General features: G+C 38.9%; 1 protein-coding gene across 1 annotated transcript in view; it reads right to left on the reverse strand.

Moving 5' to 3' along the window:
• Positions 1-5,647: 5,647 nt before the first annotated feature.
• The window catches only part of Gabrb3 (gamma-aminobutyric acid type A receptor beta3 subunit), a 63,978-nt gene continuing 52,034 nt past the window's right edge, over positions 5,648-17,591 (reverse strand). The window contains exon 6 of the mRNA XM_028785675.1: positions 5,648-10,031. Coding sequence (XP_028641508.1) covers positions 9,693-10,031 — 339 coding nt within the window. The 3' untranslated portion in view covers positions 5,648-9,692. The remainder of the gene's footprint in view (positions 10,032-17,591) is intronic.

Below are 17,591 nucleotides of genomic sequence, written 5' to 3' on the forward strand. Positions count from 1 at the left end.
CTGGATGACCATGTTAGAATCCAGTCCCAAAGAATCTAGGTAATAAGGAGGGCTCATGAGTGAATGTGTGAATTTCATTCAGAAATGGAAACAAAATAGTTATCAGAGGTGGATGGAGAGAAGGAACTGGGAGAGAGAGGGAATGAGGAAGGGTTTGGAGGTGGAGATTAGTTGTTGGGAGAGGCAAGGCAGGAGATGCCTGGGAGTGAGAATGGAAATTGGAGAGGGGGAAGCTTTGAAACTAAGTGGAGACCTGGTTTAGGAGAGGCTCCAGGGAGATTATAGAGTAATCCTAGCTGAGATTCCTACCAGAGGAGGATATAGAGACTGAAGTGGCTGTCTCCTTCAACCAGGCAGGACTTCCAGTGGAAGGAAGGGGCCATCAACCTACCCATAAAACCTTCAACCCAAAATTTGTTCTGCCTACAAGACGTGCAGGGATAAAGATGGAGCAGAAACTGAAGGACTAATGTCTGGCCCAAGCTGAGCCCATTCCATGGAAGAGATTCAAACCCTGACACTATTAATGATAATTCTGTTATGCTTGCAGACAGGAAACTCCTGAGAGGCTTCATCTTGCATGGAATGTAAACAAATAAACAGACCCATAGCCAAATATCAGGCAGAATTTTCGGAGTCTTGTGGAAGAGGGGAGGGGCTAGATTGAGCAAGCTGGAAGGATCAAGGACACCACAAGAAGACATACAAAATCAATTAACCTAAATCCATTGGGGCTCACAGAGATTGAACCACCAACCAAAGAACATGCAGGGACTGGATATAGTCCCCCCCATTTATAACAGATGTGCAACTTGGCCTTCATGTGGGTCCCCTAAAAATTGGAGTGAGGGATGTCTCTGACTCTGTTGCCTAACATTGGATACCCTTACTCTAGCTGAACTGCCTGATAGCACGTTGGTGGGAGAGGATGTGCTTAATCCTGCTGGGACTCATGTCCCAGAGTGGGGTGGTACCCAAGTGAGGCTTCTCTTCTCTGAAGAGGTGAGGGCGTAATGGTGGAAGGAATTTGAAAGGGCAGGACAGGGAGGAGAGGGGGGAAGGAGCTACAATTGGGATTTAATTTGAATAAAAAATAAATTATGAAAAAAGAAAAAGCCATATTGATATCTATTTTATAAACTTTCTGAATATATACTAATATAGAAGAGTTCAGTTGGAGTTAATTATACACAAAATAAAGGCCTCCAAGGGGCCACAGACTGACAGTAAAAAAGTTCAGTGCCAGATTTGAGACACCTTCCCTCTATTTCTTTCTCAGAGATTTTTTTTTTATCATTGCCTTTATTTGCCCCCCAGAACTTAATGGTAAGACCCTACTGCTGAAGACACCACACAATCTGATCACAGGGCAGGGAGAAACCTACTTGGAAATGAGCAGGAAGCTTCTGCTGTGCTGGTCAGCTTTCAAAGTAGGCTATTGGGGGAAAAGTGAACCCTATAAACATCAATAATAACCGACTGCATAGAAAAATATAAGTGAAGCAATGTCATGAAAGTTATGGGAGTCATCACATTTTATTAAATATTTTACTTAATATTCATACACATAACCTCTTTCTGATTAGATTTAAGGCCCACTCAACAAGAGTAAACACGTAACTTTTTCTGTAAGTCTGGCTAAGCACAATAGTTAAGGAGCCCAGAAGATTCAACGATGAATTTATTATATGCTGCTAAATGGACATAGTGTCAACCTGTCCTCTAAATATGTCGCTCTATCCATCAATTATTGCAGCTTTATATTTCATCAGAGTTTATGCACTGCATGATGGTGAGTGGGGAAACTCACAGCTGGTTGAAATACGAAGAATAAGTGTCAGCAGAGTGATCATCTCTCTCGGAAGCTTTGGAAACATTGACGTAGAGGGTGGGTAGACCCAAACAGCCAGAGTTTTGAGGAAAATCACTAGTGTGAAACAAATTCTTTTGGCCATGACAGGATATCTGAACTCAGAAGTTCAGCAGCTGTGCTTCTCTAGATAAGACCTATCTAAAGTAAAGCCAGCCAACATTCTAACCAGAATAAGGAGGGACTCCTGACTGAGGAGCTATCCTGGGAGAAGGAGAAAGAGTTTTCTTTGTTGAAGTTGCATGTGTATGCAGGCCACTCTCCAGGGGATGGGCACACACCCTTGAACATATGGGCCGCACAAGTTGGACTCTGTGTGTCATCTTTTTTTAAGACGACCCATAGTTGAGAGCTTTGAGGGAGAGATGGAGGAAGATTAGGGAATATATGAGGATGGATATGATCGCAATATATTATAAGAAATTACCAAAGAGTTAATAATTGTGTTTTAAAGAGAATGCCTGATATCGCTTTTTTTTTTTTTTTATCAGCCTCACTCTATAACAAATACAGAAGAACGGAAACATCCACAAGCTAGGGGAATTCTTATTCAGGAGTCAGTGCCAATCACTAGTGAACATAGCTAAACACTCATTAAAATAAGGAGGGAGAGAAAGTCAGGTATAAGAAAAAACTTTTGGTCACATAACACTTTCCTGGGATATTGTCTTTATATAAATGGAGGAATGATGATAGAAAATACCAGGAACAAGGAAGAGAGAAGCCAAAACATCATCAAATTACTCTAAGGGGTAAATAGAATGAAATAACTGAACCTGAGTTTTGTATCCAGTCCCCCCAAATAGGCAGATTTAAATAGTATGGGAAATTACCAATCAGCAAGGGGATATTTTTGTGGAGAAAATTGAAGAATATCTCGATACTCAGTGTCTGAAGTAATAGGTAGGAGTAGGTTCTTAATAAAAAAAAGATATGCCTCTCTTCATTAAAAGAAAATAAGATGCAGAGTGAGCATCATGGTTCATTCAAAGAGGATTTTGAAGCTATGGCCACTCTGAGCTATGTACTGAATATTATGCCAGCCTGAGATTAACAAGGAAATATCCCCAAAGCAAAAAAAGGGAAAGATAGAAAAAAGGGTGGGGGGAGGGAAGGAAGGAAAGAAAAGGAAAAATCTACGACTCAGAGATCCCAGAACAAAACGTATGTATGATGAGAAGTAATTCAACCTAGGAAAACCATGATATGATCTGTAGTTTGGATCAATTGGGAAATTTAAAAAAAAAATAGGAAAATAGTAACCCATTTATCTGGACCCTAGTTATATCTGTTTTCCTTTTGTTTGAGGTTTAGACAGGAGACTTTAAAACGTTTAAAGGAAACCAAGCTAACTGGATACCTCTGCTTTAAATAATATTTTGTTAAATTTTGAAATCTCTAAGTTGGTGACGGCTTTCATCTTTTAGAGTTAAATTTCTAATTCCCATCCTCCAGGATGGAGTCCAGTGAAGTGCGGCTCACGGATGCTCCCAGCTTGTCTTGGGCCATCAACTAATCTCTCTTTGTAGACAGAAGCCCGCAATGCTTAGAGTGATTCTCTTTTCTCTTTTGTCATTAATGATCTTTTACATATTTAACAGGAATAATAAGCCTTTAACCGTACTCACAAAGTGCAGTTCAAAAATGTGAGTGTTCGTTAGTTTTCAATTTTCAGAAGAAGTTTGTAAATACGATATTAAACATTGACATCTTGTGACTGCAGGCAGAGTATAAATATTTTCAACCTTGAAAACATAATGTTAAGGATAGGGCTAACAGAAGACTGGAGGCAGAAAAGAAGAAAGAGAAAGCCATTCAAGGATGGAAATGTTAGTGTTTTTGTCTAAAATTTAATGTCTTTATTTCTGCACCATCCATAGAAGGTAAGACACTGAATCAGCCTAGGATCAACAGACGAATGGATAAAGTATGTCCTATACACACACTACCATTACTTAGCCAGAAAAAGAATGATGTCCTACCTTTTGCATTAAAAAATGGATTTGTAACTGAGGGTTCTGAAATGACATCATCCAGACATAAAAGAACCAATACTGTGTGTTCTTTCTCGCATGTGTAAGCTACAAAATTGATCTTAGAATAGAAAAGAGGAAAATAGTGATTTCCAGAGGCTGTGAGGAGTGATAGAAAAATGAATGGCAAAAGGCTACCCAACCAACTCAAGCTCAAGTGTCAGCAGCACAGAGAGCAACTGCATTTCACAGTAACCTGCCACACACTTTAAGAAATACTCCCAGAAAGAAATAGGTAGGGCCTAAATATAGGCAAAAGATGAGGTTAATGCACTTGGTATACAAGGTAACATCATACTGTAAAAACTATTACATGCTAAATTTGAAAGCAGAATGACAACAAACTAAATATAGAAAGCTAGAGGCAAATATCTAAACCAAGTTTAACAAGACAGAGATTTAACTTATTAGAGATGTTTTTAATCACCTAGTAGTTAGAGCCATTAATCTGTTTCAAGATGGACAGGGCCACTAGGCATACTGTGTTCTCCCATTTCAATGCATGGCTTGTTTCGTTCTTTATCCTTAGTATGGACACTGGAGACTGAATTTAGGATCTGGTGTATGCATGCATCATACTTATACCCAGCTGCAGTTGGCTGCATTTTTGGCATTTGTGTTTTCTCTGTTGCTGCCTGCTGCTTCTGAGTTGAACCTACATATCCAAAATCAAGGGGGCATGTAGTGTTTCTCTCTAACACTAGAAACATCTCAGTCAATAATAACTGCTGCTTTAGTCCACCTGGTACAAATCCCTACCTTAAAACTATTGCAGCTTTTAACGAGTCAGTCTCCTCTGAAGTTTATCTCCACAGCAAGATGCAGTAATAAGCCTCACCCTTTAAGTAAGGGAATAGTAATTAAGAACAGTGAAGGGAACACATGTGAATGCAGGCCATGTCAGTAGTGGGTTAGGGAGTGAAGTTTCCCTGGGAGGCCACTGGACCTACTGGCAACTGAAATAGGTACTTAGTAAGAAGTATTTATTGGTCTTTTAAGTTGGTCACAAATTCTGGCCCAGTGACCTAAGTGAGAAATGTTCCCACAGAGATGGTCTCACCTCAATTAACTTAGTTTAAGACACGTCCAAGTCATGACCCCAGAGAAGACCAGGAATATAAAAGACTTGTTTATATACCAGAACAATGGATCAAATGTCCCTGGTATACTTCCTGATTACTTGACTTCCAGTTGCTGTCCATGGATGTATGCCTGCTGATCGGCCTCACCTTGCATTATAAGAGCCTCAGGATCCTTGGGAGCAGTACATGTCTCTCAATAACCTGTCTGCATGGAAATGTCCATAATCTGAATGCATTCATTCATTTGCTTGCTCATTTGTTCATTCCATGATATTATCTCACCTTCATATTAGAAAGACAAGGGAATATGGCTATCCAGAGGTGGGAGATTGTCCCCTAGCTATTAACATAAAAATGTATAGTCTCTAAAACACTAGAACAGATTACATCTATATGTTTAGTTGTTCTCTGAAGTTAAATTTTCAAGCTAAATTGTAACCCTTTTTTCCCCAGTACTAGGCACTGAACCTAGACCCTCACAAAAAATTACATAAATTGTGATTTTTGTTTTAAAAGAAAAAACAGAAACAGTGATCTTGGGGCTTCAAATTCATTTTCCATTCACATAACCTAAATGGACATGTGTAGTTAGACAAGGTTGGATTACAATGGCAGTATTCATCAACAGATAGACAAGGAAGGGAAAAAAATCACTCTTCACATTTATCAGTTAGTCCTTTTTTAATAAATTTGAATTCATTCAACAAGTTTCATATTGTATCTGTCACTCAATTTTGCTGTTTTTTTTTTTCATGTCAAATAATACCAAAAAATTACATCAATGTGCTTAAGCAAAACCGGGTTTAAGTTTATCTTTACAATGAAATTAAATCGATGGGGATATCAATCAGGACAGCAACTGCCTATTCCTACGAGAACAATCCTGTACTTACCTTGAACACATCTACTGACTTGGGAAGTAGAAAAATGAGTCACGAATGACATGTTTGTGGGCCGTCCCTAGGAGAGGTATGGTGCATGAGCCACTCTGGGAGGTCAGTTACGAGGTGAGGGGGATTTAGTCATTCAGGAAAACATGGCACCTTTCAATGCAGTAGAAGAGGTAATCAGTCCAAGGCACACTCGCCAGTGTCCTGGGAAATTTACTCCACCAGGGCAGTTCTTTGCCCAAAGAGTCAATGTTACTCTGATGGAAAGTTCACACTGACATGAGAGCCAGAGTTCATTCCAAATGTAACAAAATATTTTACCATTGGTTCAGTTGGCTTACAGAAAATGGCCAGAAATATGAACTCAAAACTTTTAGGTGGAGGGTTAAAACATGAATTATAGTAGGCTTATGCTTTTAAGCAGGGAGATTCAACAACAGACACATCTTTTCAGAATGTGTTTACCTGGTTCAAACACCTACAGCTACAATGTGCCTGACCCCTCTGAGATCATCTCATTGGTGAAATTGTCAACTCCATGTTTCAAAAGAAGAGAACTGCTTTTGATGGGAACAACTGAAGATGTCCCCACATTGGCATCAAAACACACAATACTGCAGATGGACATGTCACTTAAAGCCTAATGGGAACATTATTTTGATATTTGTAGTTCAGCTGAGACTCAGGGGCAGTGAGTGGGCCATGGAATTGACCAACCCCTCAACAGTCCTGAGATTGGTGAGCAGGAATGACTTTAGTTTTATAGATAATTCCACTCTGGTGAGTCTTTTCTCTGCTGGGACTGATGGAGGAGGGCTATTCAGTTGTCACAGACATATCTGGAAATGACTAATAAAGGACAGTCATCAAGACATCAATACCATGAGCCCTCTGCGAAGCATTTTGTTTTGGAAAGACAGTACTATCGAGAATATTAATGGTCTATTGAATTGGTGAGAAGTTGAAGTTTTCTGCTCTTAAGAGCTCTGGGCATGGGTAGCAGCCACCTCCCATCAGAGGTCCTGGTGGAATTCCTCTATACCCTCACTTACTGGCTGAAATGGCTGCTGTAAAGTAACTAGAGGTTACTTTCCTAGAGAGGGATCAGACTCCACTCTTCGGCTAGCACAGCCAGACTTCTCTTCTCAACCCTTCTCATAGCTTTAAAAATAGAGAAGCCATAAAAGAAGTTATTAGAAGAAAAATACTTTTCTTCTGAGATGGAGTAAAGCAAACACATACCCAAGGATCTTAGAAAGGAGTTTTTTTTTTTTTACAGAATACATGTATGTATTTGTGTATGTGTGTGTATGTGTGTATGTATGTATGTATGTATGTATGTATGTATGTGTGCATGTGTAATTACAAGTACTACTTAGATTCTAGCTACTATGGTAACTTCACTGCAGTGTCTGTAAAGTTGTGGATCCCAGTCTTGGTGCCAAATGCATATAAAAAGCTCAAAAGCTATTATGACTACACCATGCAAATTTATATCCAGAGATTCCCCGGGAGTGCACTGCTGCTCTTCTGAGCCCTGTGGGGTCTCTGCCTTGATATGTGGGTATCTCAACTACGCATCAAAAAAACTCACCAGAAAAAAAGTCACAGTTCTGAGAATAATAAATTATCAGTCACTGACTGTTTCTGCCACACTGCTTGCATTTTGGAATTCCTTGTCTACATGTGGCACTTGCATCTTGAGTTACAGGATACAGAGAGAGATACCTGAAGTATTGAAAGGGATAAGGTCTTTGCAAACATTTGTTTTCTTTTAACATGTTACAATGATAAGGCCACTTACAGAATTTTTTTTTAATCTGTTTAACTTTTTGTCTCCTCCCACTGTTACCCATGAAAAAGAAAATTTTCAGAGAAAAGCCAAAGTGCAAAATTCACAGGCTCAGGCTCATCTCCAGATAGAAAACAAAACAAAGGAGCAGTGACTGAAAGAAGGCTTAGCAGATAAGAATGGGAGAGGCAAAGGGTATAAAAATCAGCAACTGTCCCGCATATGGATTTTGTGGATTTAGCTTTGATTTAATGTTAGGTTTTGAACAGTCTGACTCCCACATATTAGAGATTGCAATGGCCACCAAAAAAAAAAAAATCAAGTAGTGCCAGTCTATGGTGACAGTCCACACCACACACATCCTGGGGAGGGTGGTCGTGCTGTCTGCCTGTGTGGAAAATCATGGTGCCAGACTTGAAGGTGCAGCATGTATGGGATTTGGGGGTTATTAATTTAGCAGTTCTTTACTTCATGTTCTGTTTTTTATCCTGTCTTCCAAATGCTTCGCTGTGACACCTGTTTACACAACTGCAGTCGGTTTATGGATGCCTGTGATAGAAATAGTTTACAAAAAATATATCATCTTTGTTTTTCTTTAGAAAGAGCTCATCTAAATAGTAAGTTAAGGTTGCATCTATGAAACCGGTGCACCTTGTCTTGTTTCTACGAGCTTTAAAAAGTCCAAATCCTGATGAGGCTGTGGATCAGAAGGAACCAAAAGAGACTATTTGTGTCAGGTTGCCCTCCTTGCCTCAGGAACGGTCATGGGTTGTTATGTGATCGTGGTGTATACTGAAGTGTTCCTGCAGAATCCTAGTCAGTCTAGGAGGAGTTGGGTGTGCTTATGAGATATGTCAGTACAGAAATAAAGGCTGTGAGGAGGTTTCCTAAGTTTCCAAAAGTGAACAGTAGAAATATTTTAGATTCAATCCTAATTTCTAGATAACAGAAAATAGTTACATCACAGAATGAAAAATATGACGCCGCATGCTGCCATGATAGCAAGCAGAAGAAACAAAATCTTGGTAATATAGGTAGGTATGCATATTATGCAAATATATTTATATTAACATACAATGTTATAAGAATGGTAACATAACTGCAAGGGGGGAACCACTCTAGATGGTTTTACCTTAGAGTAACAAAGAACCTGAGACGTCTATGCTTCCAGTTAAATAGCAGACCTAGAAGTCGGGATGAGATGTGGAGCACATTTCTGGTGATTGAATGTCATTATCAAAATGTGCCGCTGAGTTCCCACAAGACAGTTAAGCTTGACCTTGACCCACTTAATGTTAACAGAAATCTCCCACATGTACGGGACGGTGGAGTACTTAAAACAGGACACTGTTTACTCCCAGTGAGTTTTTAAAGATGAACATTCAGACACGAGCGTAGGAGCTACCTACCAGTAAGAATCAGGTAAGTGCACTGCCAATAACTCATCTCATATGCTAACTCACTACAGAAAAACACACCTGATGGAAACAAGCCCACCACAGAGAAGCCAACAAGCCTCGGTTGCAAACTGAGAGGGTACAGGGTGTACAACTACCGCTGTGGGAGTTCCCAAAGATTAACTAAGAATTCCTTTTTGATTTTTAAGTGAAAATATCTAACTTATGATAATAAAAGACACACTTTGGGATGACTGTGTTTCACACCCTCATTCTTGAGGCATAATATTTAGATACTTGTCCCTTTCAATTAAAAAAGAAAAAAAAAAGCTATGACTTTCTTTAATATGCATCCTGTGTTAAATTGTCCATAGTTGCAAAATGTATGGTATGTATGCGTATTTGTTTTACATACACAGATACTCTCACCTGCGTACATAAACATATACACATACATTCTCATATACACGTGTATTTTATATATATGCTGAGAAAGTTCACATATATATATACAATTGTGTGTGTGTGTGTGTGTATGTGTGTGTGTGTACTGGTATAAAAACTTGACAGGCAGGGTAATATTTCACTCAGTGTTAAATAAAGTCTTTGAAAAATCAAGTACAGTCACTCAGTTAACATAGTACAGCCAGTAAACTAAGTTGAAGAGAGAAAAGGTGAATGGAAACACGATCCGGGACCATCTGTCTATGGCATTCACATCGGTTAGATCAGGGATTTTGATTTTGAGCTGCGAAGACCTCCTCCGTAGTTGGGTCTTCTTGTGCGGGATGCTTCTGTCTCCCATGTACCGCCCATGCCCTTCCTTGGGCATGCTCTGTTTCCTATACTGGATTCCTGAGTTGTCAAAGGATATTGCTGAATTCCTGGTGTCACCAACGCCAGCAACCTCATTCATATCATTGTGAACATCCATCGGTGCTAACAGAATATTTCCGTGAGCATCCACCTAATGGGAAGAAAACATACACTCTTAGGAAGCTGGGATGCCCATCATATTTTAATATGCAAGACCTGGACAGAATGATGTTACAAAATCATGCAACGTAGTTTATGAGAATTTGTATGTCAATTCCATGCCTTATTTTATAGGAAAATACTACTTTGGAAATTTAGCTGCAGCTTTCAGAGTGTAGTTCCCTTATCTGAAAGTTCTTATAGAGAAAGGAAAGGAAGCTTTGCCAAATTGGTATTCCACATTATAGAATCCCTACTGAAGAGAAAACTGAAGTGTGAATTCCTTCCAGAATTTTACTTCTCTGTGAGTGACTGCTTATAATTTTGCATTAAATGGAAATGATATAGCACTCTCTGTCTTATCTGTACTTCAACAGGTTTTATCTAGATTTGGCAATGTCACAATACCTGTGTCCCTCAATCTCTTCCCAGTCACATGAGTATTAAATCATCTGGTTGAGACATTTCAACCAGAAACAGAGGTGAGCACAACACATGAAAGACTGTTGCGACAGAAGGCCTCAGGCACATCACTTTCATTAGGGTGCACTGTTAGGGTTCCTCCATTTTGTTACAGTGCCCTGCAGTTAATTTCTTACTGCTCCTACTGATATCTTAAGTTTTGTCTTAGGCATGAACTAATAGCACTGGCAGAGTACATGTAACACTGACTACCAGCTATGGTTTCAAGTAGATACAAGGATTTCCTTAGGAAGTTAGCTTGTTCTATTTTGAATGTTTGCATTGGACCCAGGGCCAACCTCTGCTAAGTGTGCTTTCTGTCCCTCAGCACATCCCAGCCTTCTGGCCCTTTCCCTGATGATTTAAATTTCCAGATTACTGAGAGGAAGCACAGGGACAATCATGATGGTGCTCATGGCGACTGCTGGGGTAGATCCAGATGTGGGCCTCTGCTTAATGTGGCCCTAGCAGAAATCTTCTTTTGTAAGAGCTACATTTAAAGAAGCAAGTCTCTTTCCACAGTGAAGTTAGCTTAACAATAATACAGTTTTATTCTCTGTTTAATATAGATGCATATCTTATACCACAATGCCATTGATCCATGTGTTTATTGGTTTGCCACAGTATTTTTCAGCAGCCTTCTTGCAGCTAAGGGACTATGCAACTTGGGGAAACTTGGCTTGGGTCCCTGGTAGAGTTGCTTCTGGGATCATACTATAGTTACTATGGCCTGGTTCTCTGAGCTCTCCACAATCCCATCTGTGTTATCTTTTCCCTGGAAGGCTGAACCTTTTTTTCTGTTCTTTCTCCCTGTCTAGCCTACTCATTTTAGCACTAAATAGTTAGCTGATGGATTTTTTTTTCCCTTGGACCATTAATTGTTTTATACAATGACTTATTGATATGTTAATTTGAGTCTTTTAGCTTGTAAATACATATTCCTTTCTCTCATTAAAGGTGTTACCCTGAATGTGAAGGTAGTAAAATAGGCAGGGAGGATTTGTGACCCTTATGCAAGAAGAGATAGGGAGTCATGTGAAACACTGAGCAGATTAAATGGTCCAAAATCACAGCTATGAACTGCAAAGTGGCCAGGCTCTGGAAGGGCTGCAAACAGTAGAGGCCACCCAGGCTCTTGCCAGTGAGTTGATCACACTCCTGTTTGAGAATCTCTCTGAAGGTAAGTCAACTATATGTTAGTTATATATGTGCCACAGCTTGTGAGCTGGTTACGAAGAGACTTTGTAGATGTGATTAAGGGTACAGCTCTCAAAGTAGTTCATTTTCAATTATTGGGTGGGCACAATATCATCGTATATTCTTTCCTAAGCATAGGAGAGTACATTTCTAGCTAGAAGCAGAAGTTAGCAAACACCCAGCCTAAAGGGTCAACTTTCCTCTGGTAGGAAGATCTGTAGGAACAGGTTCATGAAGAGGGAATAAGACAGCCCACGGAAGCAAAGACTAATCCAAGATGAGAGCCAAGTCATTTCTACGACACAAGGCACCTTGTCCAGCCACCTGATTAAGCAGTGCGATCTCAGAGCAACTTTGGTTTTAGTCTGTATGATAGAGGCAGCCACACCCTACCTCTACTCTCCTAGTACGTTTGACCTAAAAGATGCCTGTTAAAATTGAGCAGTGTTTTACCCTGTTAAATTTGTTTTAATTTGTCATAGCAACCCTCAAAAGAATCTATAGGATGAGGAAAAATTTAAGAGGTGCATTTTGCTTTCTATATAAAATATCACAGGCAAAAGAAAAAAAAACCATATAATTTTCAGGCCAAAATATGAAGCACATCAAAGACCCAAAGAAAAGCCTTCTGTGTAAGTTAAGCTAGCTGAATAAACCCAAGTCTTCAAGATAATAAATCTATCTGATTTCTGATCCATGTTATGCCTGTTGGTGGGTGGAGTGTGTGTTGCTTTTTCTCTGTCCTTGTCATCTTTCCTCCATATAATGATAATAATGGAGGACACTCAGTCAGGAATGTGAAGGTAGATGAGGGCCTGGGCTAAGTAAGGTTTCCTGTTTGTCATGCTAAGAAACTCCAACCTTATGCTTTTAGAATAAAACATAAAAAGTGATGCATAAGTAGAAAAAATGCTGTAAAATACATGACAAAGGGATAAAGAATAAAAGCTGAATCCAAGACGTGGCAGAAGAGTCCATCATGCCCAATAGGAGTCAGAAAAGAGACACTAAAAGTCAGACTGATGTCCTCTTCCTGCTTTTGTTCTCTGGGTGCCAAGTGTGCTGGTAGCAGCAGAAGTTCTGTATGCTATCCATTCTGTTTTATGTTTGTTTTGTCGTCTGTTTTCTGAAGCAGAGTCCCAGTCTAGCCTAGGCTAACAAACAACTCACTCTGGAATACAGAATGGATTCGAACTTGTGCTTGAATTACAAGTATGAGTCACTAAGCTCTCCTTTTGTCTTGGAAGTTGTAACAGAGGAGAGAGATAGTCCCTCCTTCTGACCAGGCTACACTTAGTAACTGAGAGTTATATCTTCATCTTGCAGGGAATGAGAAAGTGAGGGTTGGGTAGGGCTTTGTATTTTCTCTCTATGTTCTTATTTTTCTTTCTATTTTCCCCTGGAATGATCAACAATAAGCTCCTTAAAATGACAAAAGCTGTTTGTCTATCTTTAGAACCAGGAAGACTGTTCCAGAAACTTTTCAGACTGAGTTGTTAGTGGTTAGTTATTAGTTGTTAGTTGTTAATATTTCCAACAGGAAGAGATAGACGAAGCCACAGATAACATGGCATGGCTGAAACAGAAGGGGACAGTAAAGGGCTGTGCCCCGTTGCAGCATGGCAGTAAAATGTTCAGCTGTGGGAGAAACTTGGCCACACCAACTCCACCTAAGAAGACGCACCTTGAACTACCTCTGGCTGGGCAGGAAGGAGTCCATAAATAGATAGCTGAGTTGATCCTTGAATACAGTTAAAAGCAAGTGGACAGTTCAGAGCCTGTGTCACTGGTGCTGACCTCTCTCCCTGACACAGCCCACAGTGCTTCATGGCATTAAGCGGTAAGCAGGTCAGGGATGGAAGGGTCAGTGGTTCACAGGTATCTTGATTTAGAAAGCATCTGGGAAGGGACTCAGCCAGGGGATCCTGCCACTTAGTTTATTTCATTACTTCATTTGATTGCAGTGAATTGGCATCATTCTACCCAGTACCTACCTGGCTTTACATCATGGAGATGGTACACTCACTCACAATATATTTAAATGAAGTGGCACGCACACTAAATGTATAACTTGATTCTTTTTTCTATGTTCAGCATTTTAAACATATCTACCTTCATGGTAAGTTGACATTTTAAAAACTTCTTTGTTCCTGAAATTGAGCCAGAGAACACCCTAAAGAGAGAGACACTGACTTTTTAAAGTACTAATGTAGAAGTTATTCTTTTCCATAATAATAAGGCATTCATTACAGTAGTTACCATCCCAGAAGTTTAAAATTTTCCCTCCATGAAAGAAAAGAACACAGACATTTGTAGCTATACAAAATATTTCCTTATAGCCTATGCTATTTTTAAAGAAGAAAACAGAGAGATGAAGGACTTGTGTTCCACCCCAGTGCTTCACTGGGGACTTACACAAGGGTCTGCATCACTTGGGGTCATTCATGGAAACTGTGAGTACACCCCTACTACCCACCAGGATCCTTCACAGTCTGAGCTATTAACCATGAAGATGAATGCAGAGATTTCTTCTCTCAAGCAGTCTAGTAGGTGGGAACTTCCAACAACCAACAAGTACAATCTTTTATAGAAGAATTTTAAAACATATTCCTAGTAATCAAAAACATGATATGAAAAGTTCCTTTTTGTTTTTTTTTTAATCAGGATCTATGGAATTCAAATGAAAAATTATGTGGCAAGGTGGATATTACCAGTTTAGCAGGAGCAGATTTCCAGTGATAAATGCCACCTGACATGAGCAGCTGCCACAATAAAGTCAGGCTCTATGTATTTTAGTAGGAGCAGCCTGATAAGAGGAAATAACTTAGGTGCCCTGCCATTGCATGCACAGAGAATGAGCTGGAAATTGAGAGAACAGCAACAAAAACAGTAGTTTTGACTAAAGCAAAATGTGAACACTGGTGAGGATGAAATAAAGAAGACTTTGGAAAGGAACACTAGACTTGGGTGTTGAAGAAAGGGAAGATGTAAGTCATGAGGTAAGCTAACAGAATAAAGGAAAAGCAAAGATGGCATATGTAGCAATTCAGAATATATGGAGACTAAAGAAGAAATAAAAAATAAGATTGATGTTCTGACATATAGGGACAGATCTGTCAGCCAGCATCCTGCCTTTACTAGTTCCTTATGGACACAGTTGTGTGTCTGGGAAATGATCTAATGACAGCAGGAATCTGTTTCTTTGAACTTTGGTGAAAAGCTTAGTCTGAGGGAGGCCATTCTTTCTTAGGAACTTTGCTTGTTGCTTACGAATGAAAGAATAAAACTTGACCAGTTGGTTAACTTCTCTTGGTTCCTCTGAATGTTGACAAAAAGCCTGTAGCTGTCTCAGGACTCCTCTGAGACAGGGCTCAAGAATCAATATAATTTTACAGAACTCTATTTCAGAAAGGTTGAAGTCCTTTAATGGAAACTCTATTACAAATAATACTTATTCTGGTAATGCAAAAGAATACAAACATATATTGAATTCCGATCTTAGTTTAAATAGCTTGGCTGTTTCACTTATGAATTTACTGTTACAGGGGTCTCATTTAAACATGAACTAATGTCCAGAAAATTACTTGCTCTTTTGTCCCAAAGGCTTAAAAATATTAAATTTTATTAACTTTCAGAAAATGTTAAAATCAGTGTTTCTAAAGGAGACAGTGACCTCAAGAATACAGGTCTCATAATAGAAATAAGTGACTGAATGAGATCTCAGGCTGAAATGCTTTTTATAGAATGACAGGTGGCTTGTAATTTTTAGATTGTTTCACGAATTCTTGTTATTTTGAAGGGTCCAGCTTATATCAACTATAATTAGAGCCAATGTTTTTAGTGTAGGTTTCCCTTCTGCTCTGAACCTAGACAGGTGCAGCTATCCAAAATTAAAATCATCTCATGCAGAAAAGATCACATAAGAGTTTTTCTTCTCTAGACTATGTCACTAGATTGGTACCCAGTGGCTATCCCATTCTTTACTCACTTCCCACATTCTAGTTAACATTTCTAGTTTGAAAAGAACAAGACAGGATTTGCAATTTGTAGGTGGTATGAGATCTTCCTTCTTAGTAAGGATAATATTGAATCTGTGAATCTGATTTATTTACAAGAATATGTCTCTGTCTAGCACATTTTAGGTATATGATTAATTGCTAGCAAAACAAACAAACACAAACAAACACACATACATACACACACAATTAATTACGGGTGTATCGTGTCATGACATTAAAATTTCATACCAACTGGTCAACTCTTTAGATATTACAATATTTGCAAATGTAAGGTATACTCTATGACCAAAGGCTTGCTCTTAGGTATAGAGGAAATCTTGTAACAAGCAGGAAATATATATATATAGATGAATTAAGGTTTAGAGATTCACACGACACCAAGAGGATAAAACAAAAAAATATAGAAACATTCTGAGCATTAGCGTACTACTCACTAAGCTCCAATATTGTATAACTACTAAATTACACAATACGAGGAATCTACTTGTGGTTTTACAGCAGGGTCAGTAAAACCCTGGGTCTTATAGTTTTCCAATGGTTGTTGGCAGCTGATTGCCTGCAATGCCTTCAGGATGCTGTCTGCCTATGACATATCACATGGGACAGGCAGCTTTCTCAGGAAAGACTGTAAGAAGCAGGTTCCCTGCAGTAATCGGACAGCTTCCCTGTTAGAGAAAACAGGGATGTGACTCATGACATGGATAACCAGAGCCAAGTGTCATCACTGAGAAATAAAGTGAGACAGTTTCAATGACTGTCACACTCCTATGCCTCATGCTGATCCTGTTCTGTCTGGTATGAGGTGTGTGACTCTTGTTTCTCATGTTTATCCTACATCTCTTTATACAAATGTTTTAGGAAGTCTCTACTTAAAAATCTTTTCTACATTCTTAAGTGAGGGAGGAATAATTTTCAATGATTAACTGTAAGAGCATATTTGATGTTTGTATAGTACTTTAAAAATCTAAGAACTTAAGAATAATCATATATTTTGAAAAATACTAATATATAAAGGCCTCACTGAAACTGTTGAGAAAAGAGAAACAAGATCTAAAATACATGCAGGAATCAACTAAGATTTCCTCTGCATCTAATTTATATTCTTTCTACATTTTGATAACTTTATTTGTGAATGTTACACATTTGAGTTTTTCCTTTAATATTGTACTTCATATTCAAAAAGATGTTTCTGAATAATGATGATTTAACTGTTTTAGATAGTCTCATTTAGAGAAATGCAGGCAAAACTGCAATAGTGAAAGACAATAGAAATTAGAAAAGAACATAGTTCATGTATGCGCTTGTACATGTGCATGGCCACACAGAAAATATGGTGTGATTAATTCTAGTTTCCTTAGCAACAGCAAGGCCAAGACATATTGTGTATTCATAGTATGGTGTGATCTCCATAGAAACATTAACAGTCTGGCACACAGTAGATTTTCCAGTAAGATACTGCAGATAATTTTGTTTATGGAAAACCTTCTATTCAGAGACCAACTTCATTTATGTTTTACAGATAAGGAGAGGCCATTTCCATTCACTGACAGATCTCCATCAATTCATGAACATTTGCTGCCCCAGGTTAGACACCATTTAGGATCCATGTTGGCACAAATGTCCAGGAGAATGAAAGGAGACTTTCAAGGGCTTGAAAAATATGTTGATTTGAAAAGATAGATTTGAACAGCATAACACAAAAGAAACGAAGGAAGGATGGAAGGAAGGATGGAAGGAAGGAAGGAAGGAAGGAAGGAAGGAAGGAAGGAAGGAAGGAAAGAAGGAAGGAAAGAAGGAAGGAAAGAAGGAAGTAAGGAATAAAGGAAGGAAGGAATAAAGGAAGGAAGGAAGGAAGGAAGGAAGGAAGGAAGGAA

This window comes from Grammomys surdaster, unplaced genomic scaffold (genome assembly GCF_004785775.1).
Source record: "Grammomys surdaster isolate TR1022 unplaced genomic scaffold, NIH_TR_1.0 125311, whole genome shotgun sequence".
NCBI classification, from domain to species: Eukaryota; Metazoa; Chordata; class Mammalia; order Rodentia; family Muridae; genus Grammomys; species Grammomys surdaster.